This window comes from Balaenoptera ricei, chromosome 18, assembly GCF_028023285.1.
Source record: "Balaenoptera ricei isolate mBalRic1 chromosome 18, mBalRic1.hap2, whole genome shotgun sequence".
Classification (NCBI taxonomy): domain Eukaryota; kingdom Metazoa; phylum Chordata; class Mammalia; order Artiodactyla; family Balaenopteridae; genus Balaenoptera; species Balaenoptera ricei.
Window position 1 is genome coordinate 72,738,780 of NC_082656.1, and position 16,818 is coordinate 72,755,597.

The 16,818-nt window shown below is 45.1% G+C and overlaps 1 protein-coding gene across 2 annotated transcripts in view; it reads left to right on the forward strand.

Annotated features, from left to right (window-relative positions):
* Positions 1–16,818, forward strand: part of UBAC2 (UBA domain containing 2) — a 164,891-nt gene that overhangs the window by 115,555 nt on the left and 32,518 nt on the right. For both annotated transcript variants that reach the window (XR_009498771.1, XM_059903104.1), the window contains exon 7: positions 9,057–9,302. Coding sequence is in view for 1 of the 2 variants with exons in the window: in XM_059903104.1 (XP_059759087.1) it covers positions 9,057–9,302 (246 nt within the window). In the remaining variant the exon portion in view is untranslated. The remainder of the gene's footprint in view (positions 1–9,056; positions 9,303–16,818) is intronic.

Genomic DNA, 16,818 nt, shown 5'->3' on the forward strand with positions numbered 1-16,818 from the left:
GAGCAGGGATTTTCTTTGTTTTGCCTCCTGCTGTATCCCAGTGTTTAGAACACAGCGTGGCACCTTATAGAAGTTCAGTAACTATGTGTGGAATGAATACATGAGGCCTCAGTGGGCCTGGTGTCCTCAGGACTTGAGTGAACATGAAGTTTGCATGAAGGGGTCCAGATACACGGGAACGTTTATTCCCTCGGCTCCTCTTTATCTTGTGACGGCAATGCTCTCCCCTAGGAAAGCAGCCCCTTGTGTTTGTCCTACTGTCCCATTAGGTGACAAGTTTCTTGAATGTTGGGACTTTGGTTCACCAGGACCCTGGCAGTGTAGTTTGCCAAGTGGGTTTTTGTTCAGCCACAGTTGACTGGAGAAAGAGATCAACAGAAACCTGAGCGCTGGTGCCAGGTCATGGTTTCTCACCTTTGCTGGCTGTGGTTTCATGCTAACACTAAACAAGACCAGAGGACAGTTGAGGTTTACTCTCTGTAATCAAGGGAGTTTCACATGTTTCCACCCAGCAAATTAAATTCTTTATTCCCTTTGGCCTGGACTTTCAACTGCAAGAGGTCCGGAATGCTCTCTGGTTGCTTGACCTCTGGGGCCCTTTACCTGGCCGGGATTCCCAACTCCTGCTGCTTGAATGCTCTGGTTCCAGCTCTCCCTGCCCTTCGCAGACACAGCCCGCTTGTTCATTTCCACTGTATCTGAGCATCCTGGCCCTGACTTCTGGCCTGCCCGAGATCGCTGCCACTGCTTCATCCCTTGTCATTGGGCCTCTCAGCTTGATCTTGGGCTTCTGGGCTCTGAGGGCCTGCCAGACCTCTCCCTTAGAATTTCCCCTGGCCTCTTGACATTGCAAATCCCAGCAGGTGGTCTATTTTTAAAGCCTCTTTTTTCACAAACTCTGTGGGTTTCAAGAAAACTCTCATTCAGAAGTCCCAGTATAAGAAGGGTTTATGGGTTAATGAAAATTAAAGTTAAAAGTAATGTGTAAATGTAAGGTAGTATAATAAATAAGTGATACTCTCTCAAGGCTTTTGGTAATAATGAGGTATAACTTAGGTAAAATTTAATGTGCTTATCTTATCCCCCATCTGCTCATAGAATAGGGTGATGTGATTATCAAATATTTATAGGAAACTAAATTCTTAAAGCTCTTTATATTTTAATCCTTTGTGTGAATACCTGTGTTGACCAAAAAATTAATCAATAGTCAATCTAAGAAAGAATGGAAAATTTTATCTGAGCCAATCCAAGGATTATAATCCAGGAGACAGTCTTTCAGAGAGCTCTGAGAACTGTTCCACAGAGAGAAGGGGGAGGCCGATACACATGTGATTTTGACGAAGGAGTACATGCAGTCAAGGACACATCTTGGTAGAAGGTTACTGCTATTTGCAAGGAACAGATACCTTAGTTAATGGTTTTAGTGCTTTTCTAAGTATGCAGAGATGCAAGAAACTAAGTTTATGACATTTTCTCCTGAAATATCTGTCTTAAGAGCCAGTTCTGTCAGTTTTCCCAGAGCACAAAGTGCTTCATCCTGAACTTCGCCTTGAAATCCTTTCAGAGTGTGCTGTAGGTCAGCGACTGCAGTGGCTAATGACTTGATTCTTGGAGAACTGGATGGTGGGCAACTTTGTTTATTCTACAATCCCTTCCCTTTCAGTCTTAGTATTGACTAAGGTTTGGGAGGCATGTCGTGACCAGTTTTTCCCACTGTGCTCAGGAATACTCATTCCCAGGTCAGAGGAGGATTTCATTGATAGGCTACTCAGTGCTATTACTGGACTAGGCCCTGTTAACAGTAGCCAAAAGCCTCTGGACTGCCTGTCTTACTAGTCTGTTATGGTCTAGGAAATGGTTCCCTCTTGTTGCTTCTTCCCGTATCTAGAGTCACATTGTTACAATCATTGATCTTATAGGACTGTATATTTGGTCAGTTGTTTCAAGTCACCTAATCATCATGTATTTTACCACACATTTGGTAATGCAAAAAAACAATAATCTTGTAAAATAGGCAGAATACAAGTAATATAGCCAGTAAAATTAATAAGGTCATAAGTCAGTATCTAAGCTAAGATTTAAGGTGCAGCCCAGTATCTCCCCAGGTTGTCTGACAAGTCTATTCTGCACCAATCTCTATCTTTAAGGAAAATGATATATTGGCATTGTACATAAAGTTCACCTAAGGTGTCTGCGTGTACAAGGCAAGTGGTGGGTCACTGTGACTATTTACAGGATTGAGTAAGGAGTGTTATCATCTGAGGAGTAACATAGTGGTGCCAGAAGGAGAAAGATTGACCTTTGTGGTTGAGCAGGTATTTCTGCCGTAGGGGAGGTCTGGCTAACACATAATGCAGATGCACAGTGCACACTAGAGGAGGGGGAGGAGGACAAAATGGGCAGAGAAAATTTTATGTTTAAATTTTTCTTCTCTTGCCTTAAAATATGAATTTTAATTTCACCACCTGAAACTTTTTTACAGTAGCACTTTGTTTGACAGCTTGAGGTCATGCTGATGTATCAGAGGCGTGGACAGGTGAATTCTACCTTTTTGTCACATGGGAAATATGAACTTAGGACCAAAAAAGTGTGTCTACTGGCACCTTTCCAATTTTCTTTAAAATAATCTAAGATGACATTTTTGGGTTTTTTTGGACTATTCATTCATTTACGATTCTCCCAGCAGGTGCTTTTCTAGGTGCAGAGGCCAAACACTGATCAAAACCAACCAAAATTCTTCCCCTTCCAGAGCATACATTCAAATAAGTAACACTTAGAATAGAACTTTAAGCCAGCGAGCACAAAATCCCTACTTTATCCCTGCCAGAATTTGCAGTCGTGCATTTGTTTATTACTGGGTAGGATGTCCTAATTCTTCATAGGATGTTCCTACTAATATTGAACACATAATTTCATAACTGTATATGTGATGGTGAGGGGATAGATATGGGCTAGAGAATGAAAATCTTCGGCCTTCATCAATTCCCTGAAGGAATCTATGACCAACGCCCCCCCCATTAAGAACCCACCCCCTTACTAAATTGTGAACTCCTTAAGTACAGGCAACAATTATACATTGTCGTTATTTTTTTCTGTATTTCTTTAAAAGGTATATGATTTCATAAAGCATAAATAACACAGTATTAATGGGTTTATAACGTATATAGGTATGATATAAGACGGAAAAGGAGCACAGTAAATGGGGGTGATGTTAAATGGAATTATACTCTTGAAGTTTCCTATATTTTAATTGAAGTAATTCAGTATTAACTCTAAGCACCTTATGTGTGTATTGTAATCCCTAGAGCAAACACAAGAAAAAAATATGAGATATTGCTAACAAAATTCCATTAAACAAATTAAAATGAAATACTAAAAAGTATTTGCTTAACACAAAAGGAATTAAGAAAGGAGGAACAAAAAGCAAATGAGATAGAATCAAACAGCAAAATTCAACTATGTCAGGGTAAGTATATTAAGTGTGAATAGGTAAACACATTAATCAAAAGGCAGAGATTGTCAGACTGGATTTAAAAGTAAGAAAGTGCTATATGGGGTCTACAAGACACACTTTAAACACAGACACAAAAAAGGTTGAAAGTAAAAGAATGAAGAAAGATTAATCATGGAAATAGAAATCTGAAATGGCCATATTAATATAAGACAAAATAGATTTCTATGTGAGTATTACTCAGAACAAAGAGGGATTCTTTATTATGATAAAAGGGTCAGTGTATGTGTGCCTAATAACAGCTTCCAAATACACCACCGTTTTCCAAATACATGAAGTTAAAACAACTATGGACAAATGGACAAATTCACAATCGCTTTGAGGCTAAAAAATACAAGTGTTTAATTTTTCACTTAATTCAAATCTCACAGTTCTGATTTGATCAATTTTTTTTCATATTTTGTTATATTTATAACAACATTTTGCTATCTTCAGCTAAATCAGTGTGATTTTGCTGTTATACAGCTCCATTTTCTATCTTCCTTTTTATCCAGATCTTCAGAAAAGGAATCCTTACTTCTTCGCCTCCAATTCATTATATATTTTTGCCATATTTACCTCCTGTCTCTTTCTTTATTACATATATATATATTTGTTACAGAGAGTGCTGCGCCCTGACGCCTCCCCTTCCTTCTCCCCTTATCATCCTGCTGCAGCAGAAACCACACTCCGTGGTTCTGTACTTACTACATGAGTATGTGTCCATAAGCAGTAAATACTAGCATTTTGTGTTTTCAAGTTTTGCAAAAAGATGAATACAATATGTAATACCTTTTTAGAAACATGTTAATACATGTACACCGAGTTTATTTAACTGCTGTTTAGTATTCTGTGGGATGAATAAACCACTCTTCAACCATTCCTCTCCTGGGACACTGTTCCCTAGCTGTTACACAGAGCTTTGCAATTGAGAATTTCCTGAAATATACCTTTGGCAGCTCTGCTGGGTATTGTCAAATTGCTCTCCCCAGTGGTCGGGCCACTTTGCCTTCCCTCAGGACTGTGGGAGAATTCTCAATTCCCCCTCATCCTCATGAAAACTTGAAACCAGATTTTTCAATTTTTGCTAACTTTTATTATATTTAACATTGTTCAATTAAGATTTGCATTTCTCTGAAGGCAAGTGAGGATAAACATCCTTTCATGTGTTTGTTGGACATTTGAATTTCCTTTTCTGAAATTGCCTTTTCATCTGCTTTATAAATTGGGTTGACTGTCTTTTTCTTACAAATGGATAGTTTCTTTATGTTCTGACGCTACCTTTGTTGAGGACAAGAATCCTAAGGACCTTCTCCCAGGCTCTTGTTGTGTTTCCCTGCATTTATGGTAACTTTTGGCCCACTGTAGCTTTTATTTTATTTATTTGTTTGTTTGTTTGTTTTTGGCTTCATTGGGTCTTTGTTGCTGTGCACGGGCTTTCTCTAGTTGCGTCGAGCGGGGGCTACTCTTTGTTGTGGTGTGCGGGCATGCAGTAGCTTCTCTGGTTGCGGAGCACGGGCTCTAGGTGCGTGGGCTTCAGTAGTTGTGGCTCGCGGGCTCTAGAGCGCAGGCTCAGTAGTTGTGGTGCACGGGCTTAGTTGCTCTGCGGCATGTGGGATCCTCCCGGACCAGGGCTCAAACCCGTGTCCCCTGCATTGGCAGGCGGATTCTTAACCACTGCGCCACCGAGGAAGTCCCCCACTGTAGCTTTTAAATTGTAAGGTAGATGAATGTGTGTTTTCTTTTATAGTTTGGGCTTTATGTTTCTTATTTAAAAATCCGTCCTCATCCCAGTACCAAAAAGATGTTCCTTCTGTATTTTGTGCAGAAAGATTTACAGTTTTATAAATTATATTTGTGTCCTTAATCCATTGGGAATTTATGTTGTGGTGCCAGGAAAGGAGAGCTGTTTTGTCTTTATCCTTACGTGTGGCCCGTGTATTTTTTTTTCCCATTTAACGCACCCGTTTCTGCTGTGAACCCGGTGCCCTGTACGTGAGTCTTTTTCTCTGCTCTTGCTCTGTACGTCGATTTGAGTAGCTCTACGTAAGGACCACACTGTTGTAAGTACTCAGACGTTATAGCATACTTTGAAATCTGATAGGCCTTATTATGTTTCCCAAAAATTATCTTGACTCTTCTGGATCATTTATTCTTTATTTTTAAATCTTTTTATTGTGATACATAACACACACCAAAATGTGCATAAACTATAAATGTCATGAGGCCAAACAAATCACTATGAAGTGGACACACCCGTAAAACCCTTTGCAGGCCAGAGCACTGCTGGCCCCTGGAGCCCTTGGTGCCCCTCCCTTCTGTGACTGCTCTCCTGGCGCAGATGGTCATCACCTCCATGTTTCACTTTATGGTTTTCCCACTTGACTGATCCATTTACAAAGTGGAATCATAATGTATGCAATCTTTTGGGTCCAGCTTCTTTTTCCCAACATTATGTTTCTAAAAATTTAAACCTTAATATTCTATACAAACTTTAGGATTGTTATTTAAGTTCCAACCAAAAAACCCCAAGAGTCTCTTTTGTATTATATTGACTATATATATTAATATGGTGAAAACTGATGTCTTAACAATTTTGCATCTTCCCATTCGCAGATGTGATGTTATGATATCTTTATTTATTACTAGAGGGTTTTTTTAATGTCCCTTATTATAGTTTTTTAGTTTTCTATAAAGGCCTTGTATATTTTTTATTAAGTTTATTCCTCAGCATCTCATTGTTTTTGTTGCTGTTGTCTGCTCACAGTACATTGTTTTTCCTTCCTCTAGGCAGTCAGTATTTGATCTCTGGTTACTTTTGTTGACTTAAAGAAAAACGCACAACGTAAGAGTTGTGAGTTTAAGGTTTATTCAGGGTCTTACTGAGGACTGTAGCCTGGGCTGTAGCTCTGAGGAACTGCTCCAAAGAAGTAGGGGAGTATAATAAATATGAATTTTTTGGCCGTGAAATACATCTAGTCAGGCATACATCTCAGTCAAAGATTACCGCCAGTCAGAAAGAGCAGAATCTCAAGTTAATTTTAGTGCTTTTCTTTGTATGTGAAGGTGCAAGAATCCGGGGTCATTGAAATTCTTCCTGAGATATGCATCTAGCCCTCTAGGGGCCTGTTTATCTAAAGCACAGAGTGCCTCATCCGGATTTTTCACCCTGAATTCTCCTCAGGGTGGGCTGTCAGCGGGTGACTGCTGTGGATTGTGACTTATCCTTGTATAATGAGCTGCGCTCTTTTGTTCTTTTTTGTTCACACTTTTAAGGATTTCTTTCTCTGTTTCACTATAATGGATCTAGATATAAATTTCATTATGTTATCCATCTTGGGACTATTGCATTTTCAATCTGAGTATCTATATTCTTTATTAATTCTGGAAAACTCAGCTATTATCTCTTGAAATATAGTCCCCTTCTTCCTATATTTCCTCTGTTGTCTTCTTCTGCAAGTTCTATGAGACATACACGGAAGACCTCTCTGTCTGTATGAAGTCCACATGTGTAGAGCCCCCGGCCTCCCCTGTTGGCCTGCTCTACCCAATCCAGAGCCTCTTTGATGCAGGCCCTGCAGAGCTTTTACCTTCTCCCTGTAGAGAAGGGAGAGGGTAGACAGGGGCTCTGCTGGGTGAGGGGAGGAATTGGGGTTGCTTCTTGCACAGAGTTCTGTGATCCTCCACTTCACTCCCACCTTCACAGTACCTGGTGCCTCTAATCCCTGAGTCTGTCGGGGGGACCCTCTCCCTCATTTGGATTTACCCTTCTTCTCATATGCTAAGTATTTCTAACTACTCAATGTGTTTTCCATTTTGTTAGTATGGTTGAGGATTACAGATGCGTTCAGTGAATGTGAAGTTTGTTTCTGTTTTTGTTTTCTTTGTTGTTTTGTACCATTTTTGAGAGAAGTAGCATAGAAATTATTTGAAACCAAAAGTCCTTTTCCGTTCACTCTTCAACCTCCTCCAGTGTGTCTTCTGCTCCTACCACTGCACCAAAACTGTTCTTAATTTTGCCAAATCCAACAGTCATCTTCCTCTCTGTCTTACTTGAACTCTGGGCTACATTAGACATAGCTGACTATTCCCATCTTAAAACACAGTTCTCTTAGCTTCAGTGGTACTAAACTCTCCTAGTTTTCCTTCTTCTCACTGGCAGCCCCTTCTCAGATTTCTTTACTGGCTGCTCCTACTCTGTCCATCCACAAAATGCTGGCGTACCCTGGGTTTAGTCCTAAGTCCTCTTCTTTCCTCTGTAATACATCCCCCGCCCTCATTATCTCCTGTAGTCCTGTTGCTTTAAACACAGTCTTATACCACTGACTCCCAAATCTTTATCTCTGCAAACTTTTCTCTTGAGTTCCAGATTTTTATATCCAACAACCCTCTTGATAGCTCCACTAAGATTTCTAATGGATACTCCCAAGCTCATTCCTGCATTGCACTTGCTGTTTTCTCTGCCTGAAAGGTTCTTCCTCCAGTTCATCAAATCACTGGCACCTCACTATCCTTAAGAACTCTGCTCAAGTGTCACTTCCACCCGACCTAAAGAAGGTCCTTGCTCCAAGTCACCTTATTTTATTTCCTTCATAGATCTTGTCTGGAATTGTTTTGTGTGTTTGCTTGTTTACTGTCCAATCTCCGTATTGATCACAATTACCTCTGTAAGAGTAGGGCTTTAGTTATCTTGTCTTCTGCTATACTTTAAGTGCCTAGAACAGCACTTGGTATATAGCAGATGCTCAATAAATTTTTGCCTAATTAGTTAATTTAACTTTTATTAGTAAAACATTAAAGTGTACTTTTATTAGACAGAAATTTGTCACATATGTTCTAATTTGGTATGAATAACTTCTTATCCTAAGAATCAAATTCACAAAATTAAAGATTTCTCTTTAACAAAGGAATAGCCATTCTCATTTTTACCTAGGAAACCTTAGAGACTCCTTAGACTTATCTTACCATATAAATTGCCTTAAAGATGAAAAATAGCCTTATTTGTAAACAGAATTGTTAATTGCCAACTATTGGCAAGGATTTTAAAATCTAGGAAAAATACTTGAAAATTTTATTAAAACACTATATACATTTTAGGTAGTCTTTATTTTCTGATAAACGTATTGTATGACTGGGTCACATCATCGAATATCAAAGTTGTTTTCTCTCAGTATCTCTCTCTGATGGCCATCTGCCAATAAGAATAACCACAGAGGTAGTACAGTGTGAAAGTGTTTAGATAATCAAATATTTCATGGCTTTTTTTAAAAAGGCAACATTGTTTTTTTAAATATTGTACCAGTACTTTGAGTGTTACATAGTTAGGATTTTGCTGTCTCTTCTAACTTAATAAAAACACATTTGTTTACTGAGTAAATTCAATTTTTTGTTGATTTGTGCTGCTTTGTATCCTGCAACCTGATAGGAGCTCTGGTTATCACCTAACACTACAACAGTGAAAGAAAACACCATCTGAAGTGTTTTGCGGTTATTGATTTCTATGTTAAATATGTTCTTTAACATTTTATGACATTTCAGCAATCCAGTTGGGCTCTTTTTCTTTTAGATTTCCGGGCTCTGCTACAACAGCAAAATGTTACAAGTTCATGAGGTGCTCTGCGTCCCCAGCTGGATGGCAAAGTTCTGTTCTTGGACACTTGAGCCCATCTTCTCATCTTCAGAACCCACCAGCGAGGCCAGAATCGGGATGGGGGCCACGGTAGACATTCAGAGACAGCAGAGGATGGAGCTGCTGGACCGGCAGCTGATGCTGTCACAGTTTGCACAAGTGAGGCGGCAAAGGCAGCAGCAGGTAAACGATAATAATCACAGTGGAAAATTCAGAAATACTCAGGGGCCTGCGTAAACTTCTCCTTTGAGACTGCATGTGTGGTAGAGTCTACATTTCATTCCTATGCATTGTATCATAGATACTTTGACATGTTTCCAAGTGGAATGTAGGTCTCTGATAGTGGCTATTCTTAGTGTTTTCTTTTTAAGGTAAAAAAAGTAACTTGCAGCTGAAAGACTGGTCAAACTGGACATTCTTGCTCCACTTCTATTAGATAAGCATGATTTCTTAGAGAAACACCAACCTAGTTAACAAGAAGGGATATTTATCTGTTTTTATCATCTTGTAAAAGCCACAGTGTCTTCCTGTTAAAATGCTTATTATTGTGTGCTCTGGAGTGAAGTGCAAATATCAAACTTCTTGATTTTTCTTGGTTGAAATGGAGAGAATATGAAGGTAAGAAAATTTTCAAGGGAATAACCAACAAGTAGATCAGATAAATGCTGTGTTTTGTTAGCCTTGTCATTAATCGTCAGGAAATACTGAGCATTTATCCACAAAAACTGCTCTATCCAAACAATCCAACACCACACTGGTCTTTCCAGGGTTACTCTGTGTCAGGCTGAAACCTCATACCTGGTCCTTCTTTGGCACCGTGTGATCCAGTGCATTGGGTTCCTCGTTTCTTGTCTCCATCCCCTTTACCCTCTGGGGTATGAGAGAGAGTTCTGTTCTCTCCTGCCATCTCCCGATCTCCTGCCTGCATTGCGTGTGAGAAGTAGGTCTTCATCGTGTGTGGTCTGGAAAGTGAAATCAGGTGTGATGTCCCTGGACGTCAGTGGAGAGGTGGGTCCCAGAGTTTCTATCTGGGGTGGGAAGAAGGGGGCCCCTTATCAATGGGCCGAGTCTGCAGGTAAAAGAGAGAAGTGAAGGCTGTTCCCTACAGGTGTATTTGAATTTGAGGTGACTCTGGAACATACAATAAAGGTGCCCCTGATGTAGTTGAACATGGAGGACAGACATCACTCTTGGAGAGGTCAGAGCTGCAGGTGCAGGTCATGGATTAAGTGTGTAGGGTTGGGAGGTGAGTCCTGTAGGAGAATCACATCCAGGATGAATGTAGGCTATAGACTAAGCCTGTATTTAGCAGGAGGAAGAGGTAGATCCTTTGAGGAAACAGAGGGAAGAATGAAAAATATGAGAACTCAGAATAACCAGTGTCCAGAAAACGGAGTAATAATGAGTATAAATATTTTCTGATAGAATGGACAGAGCTATGAGGGAGAGAAAGAAGTAGTGTATGATTCTGAGGTTTCTGGCTTAGCTAATGAGAGAGATCAATGACAGCACCATCCCACCAACATCAGAAGAGCAGGCGATGGGAAATATATTGACTGAGGTACCTTCAGGCTACCTGCGGGGAGATTCCCTGGTAGGTAGCTGTGGTCTTGTGCTCATGAGCAAAATGAGAGGTTGTGTTTCTGAGGTTGGTGTCCCCAGGCAGACTCTCGTGTGTGAAGTGGATCGGGGAACGCCGGCAGGATGAGCGTCTTTGGGGGAGTGGTGGTGAAGGGCAGAGGGCGACTTCGAGCCCCAGTCACAAAGAAGGCCCGAGCTAGGCTTACGGTGCCCAAGCCCTGGAGTTGCAAGAGACCTTCCGAGTCGTCCCAAATTCAGAAAGGTGTTGGCGCAGATTGCAGGTGCCTCTCCCCAGTTGCACGCCATCCACAGAGCAGGTGTTACTTGAGAACCATCCGGTGCCCGCAGCAGGAAGATGGGGCGCTGGTCCTGAAGGAAGGGGAGGATCTGGGTCGCAGATCCGATCCAGATCCGTCCAGAGCATTCGCCCCTCGTGCTCCTTGGATCTTCTTGTTTTACTTAAGTTCTCGTAGCAACAGCTCCAAGACTGCAGTGGTGCTCTTTTCCCAGGAGAAACCTTCAAGAGGAAGGTTAGCAGGACAGACTGCATCCCCTTCTGCTGAAGCTGGTCTCGAGGATACACTGATGACCATCTCCCTCGTCTGTTGTCCACTTGAGAGTCCCCCACCCTTGGCTGGAAGGCTTACGTGATGAAGTGACACATGCTGTCATCCCTGTGGGGTCTGGGTCCCTGGTCCCCAAGCCCTTCCCGGCTGTGTCTGCTGCACTTGTCTGTTTACTGTAGAAATTGGGTGAGGAAGTACAAGAGATGCCCTCGCAGATCACCCGAGTGCCGCCCATGATCTTCCCTCCCCTTTTTGTGCCCGTGGCCATAGCTTTTCCTGATGATCAGGATTAATTGCTCCTGCCGGGATAATGACTCCTTTCCTTGCCTGCCGGTCTTTTGGCACAAGATCCCAAACTGACTGGGCAACAGCTGTAACTTAAGATGTAACGGTATTCTTGCTTTGTCCCCAATGGAAGCGTTCCCTTCCTGTGAGCCAAGCTCTGTAAACCACGGAATCCAGAGTTGTGGGACGGGAAGCCCAGATTCCCCAAGTGGGTCACCTTGAGGGAGGATAATCAGGGCCACTTCTCCTTCCATCCCTTGTTTCCAAGAGCCGTGTGTTCCACCTACTGGGGACACAGCACCCGTGTGAAGTTGTTGATTTAGGGTCTGTACTGCACACTAGAGCCTCAAGCGCTGTCCTTGGCGGGTACCATCTCCAGGTTGGCGTCTCGCTCCACCTTCACCTGGCTACCCATTGGTCTGGCGAGCTGGTAGCGCCTGGGTCGTGCTGTGTGAGGGTCAGTGTATCCCGTGGTCTTGGCACTGCCGTGCCCTCTTTGCTGGAAGCGGGCCTTGTGGTCTGATGTGATGTCATCTGGAACCCTGGTCAGTACCTCATGCCCTCTGTCAACCCACAGAGGTGGTGCTTAGCGACAGAAAAGGCAGGCAGCCCCATAACCAGAAAATGTGTCAGTTCCAGGTAAAATGAATTGCTGCCTATAATAGTCAACTCAGGTTGCCCTAACAGATTACCACAGACTGGGCAGCTTAAATAACAAATTTTTCCGCATTGTTCTAGAGGCTAGAAGTCCAAGATCAAGATACCGTCAGGGTTGGTTTCTAGCGAGGACTGTCCTTGGCTCGCTGGCAACCACCTTCTTGCTGTGTCCTCACATGGCCTTTTCTTGGTGCCTGCATGTTCCTGGTGTCTCTTCTTATGAGGACACCAGTCCCATTGGATTGGGGCCCCATCTTTATGACCTCGTCTAACCTTAATTACCTCTTTAAAGGCCCTGTCTCCAAATACAGTCACATTGGGGGTTAGGGACTTCAGCCTATGCGTTTTGGGGGGGCATGTTTCAGTCCATAACAGTGCCCCTTCCAGACTGAAAAGGGCCCAGTATAGTCTACCTGGCTCTATGACTGTTGGTTCTCCTTGATGGATGGTGGCGTACGTATCAGGGCTCAGCACTGCTCTCTGTTACTCTGGAAGCTAAGTCCACATTAGAGAGTGGGGTCCATGTACAGTGGGGCTCCTTCCCGGCCATCTTGGCTGCTCTGTTCACCTGCCAGCCCTGGGATGGCCGGTGACAGAGGCTGGCTGACGATAGTCTGCCGAGTCATTCTGTCTGTCTCTCCTGTGCTGGGTGTTCACAGTAAACATTGGAACCTAGATGTCACGCTTCATGCCTGTTCCTTGGCTGGACCCACAGGACTTCCCAGGCCTCCTTGTCCCCTACCTTCCCATCCCCTGACCGCCTAACCAAGTCATTCACCACGTCCAGTGGGTCCCTAGGTGTCATTACCTCAGGCCACCTCTCTTTCCATGCAAAGCGGACGACCAAATGCACTGCCCCAGCTCCACCCATTGGGAGCATTTGTCCCCGTCACTGTCCTTCAAGGTGACCCCTGAGTGGAGCTGTAGTGCAGCCACGGTCTCTTTTCAGCTTTCAGTTGTGTACCAAGCCAGCCCATCTATGAACCGAACTTGGCCATTTTCCTCCTTGTCACTTGGTGGTTAGGGACCCACCCCCATGTAGCAGGAGGTGTGAACTGGGGAAGAGGTTTTTATGCAACAGAGGTTATCGACATGGTGGTCTTGGCGGACCTGCTTGTGCAGCTCGCCTGCGCCCCCCGCCCTGCTCGTGCTGACCCTGGATACACCACTTACGTCCGACGATGGCTTTCTTTGGTCCCACCTGACCACAGAACTTGGTAGGTCTCATACTTCTGACCACGCGCTCACTCTGTCCCCGTGGTCAGGCACTTCCTGTCCCCCAGGGTCCAGCAGCAGTGTTTCGAAAGTGTGTAATTCTCTGCTGTGTATGCGTGCCCTTGCTCCAGTGCCCTGGGCATCCGCATCGTGGTGGTCCTCTGTGGCTCGCTGCAGACTCCACCCGGTGTCTTCCCCACCACAGATACTTTGAATATCATAGTATCTGCCGGCTTGCACAGCCCAAGCATCCAGGGCTGAGACAGACCAAAATCCCCACCCTCTTGGAGAGGGCCTTCCAGCCGGGTGGCTGTGAAGTGATGTCCTTTGGTCTGTGGCTCTCCCCGCTGCGTGGCAGGCTCTTTCACTTTCCGAGGTCAGTCTTGCCCACAGTTCAGAATCCCAGCCCCCGGGCTCCTGCCGCAGACTTCTCACTGTGCTGGAGAGAAGAGCGTATGGTTCTGTAGTCCGGGGCTTACTCAGTGCCCTCCTCATTTCTTCCCAGCATCGGCCTCGAGAAACACAGCTGTTTCCTCTGTGTCCCCTGAGGCTCGGGGATGCCGGTCTGCCCAGAGACACACAGCTGCCGGCAGAGCTGCAGAATAGGGGCCCGGATGTGTCCGATTCCAGGGCCTCTGTGTGTGTGTGTTGTTGCTGGTTTTTTTCCTTTCCTTTTTTGCTTCGGCTGTCAGGAAACTCAATGCCAAGTTTAATGTTCAATCAAAGTTAGAACTTGTGCTTCCATCTTCTATGTTTTTAAAATATCTTTTTTGATTGTTTTAGTGTCCTTGTATCTTACTGCAGGCCTTCTCAAATTCTGTTATTGCGTTTAAGATAAGTCTCTCACTTGTTTGCAAACTGTGGGTTTTCAAATGTTTTTCATAGAACCCAGAATTTATTTGGTCAAAAAACCAATCAGTTCCTAATTACTGCGCGTTAGATTGATCTGTTTGCAGTTTTTAATTTCAAGCACTCCAAAATTAATGCCAAAGTCTTGTTTGAGTGTAATTCCTTTGTACATCTTTTGCCTGCTTCTGTCGGACTTTGTCTCGCCGCCTGGCAGCTGCTGCTTTGTGCTCGCTGTCGCCTGCCCGCCTGTGGTCCGCACTTGGCTCTGCGGTCGCAGTCAGCCAGTGGTCATAATTGAGACAGTGACCAAGACGGGTGGGGACTCGGTGGGCACCTAAGAAGTGAAAAACATGTCTTTTCCCTTAATGAGTTTGTGATCAACGTCAGGGAGCTCAGCAGATACACTTGAAATAGAGAAACATCCAAGAACGATGAAATATAGACCGGAGCGCGCGGGGCAGTAAGACAGCCAGGAAGGCGCCACTGGGGGTCCTGATGCTGTGAGAGGGGGTTTCAGGGACTCGAAGGGTGGGCAGGACGTGGGCGGGCGGAGAGGAGGAGGCAGGTCATCCCAGAGCAGAGGACCAGCCAGAGGGACGGAGGCGTGGAGGTGACAAGGAGGCCTGGAAGGGGAAGGCCTCGAGGAGACATGGGGGGCTGAGGTGGTAGGGTACCTAGTGACAGAGGGGAGTAACACAGCGACTGTAATCGAGGGAGGTGTTTCTCAACCCGACGGCAGAGTTGGATTTTGACATTGGAGGCTGTCAAAAGTGGTTTAGTCAGTTGTAAAGGTAGGACAGGTATCTCAGAGAAATTCCTCTCATTGCAGCATGTGAGATGGGTGGAGAAAGGAGAGACCACGGAGGAAAAGACCAACAGGAGATTTTAGAAATCCAGCGCTTGGCTCTGTGAACGCCTGGCCGGGATAATGGCCAGCTCCTCACTGAGCTCCTAACCGGCATTGTCCCCTGAGGTCCAGCCCGCTGATCTCCCCCGCTGCACACTCGCAGGCCATGGCTCTCCCCTCTGTGCTAAGCTCATGGCTCCCAGACTTAGACCTACGGCCTAGACCTCCTCTCTCCTGGGCTTCAGGCCTAAATATCCTACTGCCTGCCAGGCATCTCCACTTGAATGCTCCACAGGCACCGGAAATTTACCCCTGCTTTGCTAAATTGGCTTCTCCGTCTCACTCCCTCCCTGATGGAAAGCACCATCGTCCACCCAGAGGCCCAAACCAGAACACTGTGGCTTCCCCTTGGACTCTTCCCTCGTGCATCCATGTCCCTCGTGTCCCCTCCCTCACCTGCACCCCAGAGAGTCTGCCTTCTCGCCGTAAACCCACCACTCCCTCTCTCTTCATCCCCCTGCCTTAGTTCAGGCCACCGTGGTCACTCACCTAATAAAATCTGGTCACAACTGCCTCCCTCTCCCCACCCTGACCCACACTCCAGCCCCCAGGGCGAGCTCTGTGAAGACGCAAACCTGATTGTCTCACTCCCACCAAAGTCCTTCAGAGGCCCTCCTGAGCCTACAAGGCAGTTCACGCTCGCTACACAAGACCCCTGCCTGCTTTTTAGCCCGTCCCTTCCCCCGGCCCCCAGCAGCCTCGGGCTAATCATGCTGAACTGTTCCCAGTTCATCTCAGCCCCGTGTTGTTTCTCACTTCTTGCCTCTTCATCTACCCTTCCCTCTGCCAACAACAAACTTCCCCTGTACCAACTTCCCCACCGCACCCCATCTCACCCCACACACAGTCTCTGCTTGCCTAACTCTTGCTCACTCTTGAGTAAACTTTCTGAAATCCCCTCCTCTGGGAAGCCCTCTCCAGCCTCCTGGGCACCACTGACCCTCTGTCTGTCCTTGGAGCCCCTGGCGTCTTTCCTGACCTCGCCACTCCCGCCCCTCACCATTGACTCACGTCCCATCTGTGCCAGTGGTGTGTCTTGGGGTGGGGGGGGGCTTTTCCATTGTGTCTCTAATGTGTGAATAATGCCTGGCATGTGGTAGGCACCCATACATTTGGAGAATTAGTGACTCGATATGTATATAATAAATATTTACAGAATTTCTTAATGTACTGAGGCCAGCTGAATACAGGTGAGTAGTCCTGGCTGGAAAGTATACCGCTATCCTCTGAGAGGACAAACCACTAAAGACAGCCCGAGACCCATGTTTAGGGAGAGCAGAGAGGAGGAAGAAAGGAATTCCCGGGGGCAGGGAGGAATCCGCGAGAGTTCAGTGGCACAGCAGCCCGGAGAGGAGTGTTTCAGGAAGAATGGGAGAGGGGGTGCTCAACAGATTCAGAGGCTACCCTCCCACCCCCCAAAAAAGGCCAGGCAGAGACGATGGCGGGGAGAAGATCACAAGAGTCAGCAAGAATTGGCTCGCTCTTGAAAGGAGTTTCAGTGGGAACGCACCGCGTTAAGAAGTAGTGCAGGGTTTGGAAGCAGAGGAAGGACAAGCATCCCTTCTGCCCTGACCAGCCAGCCTCATCCTAGGACATTGCCACGGGAGTCACATCTTGGTTCTTGAAAGTGAACTCTGAC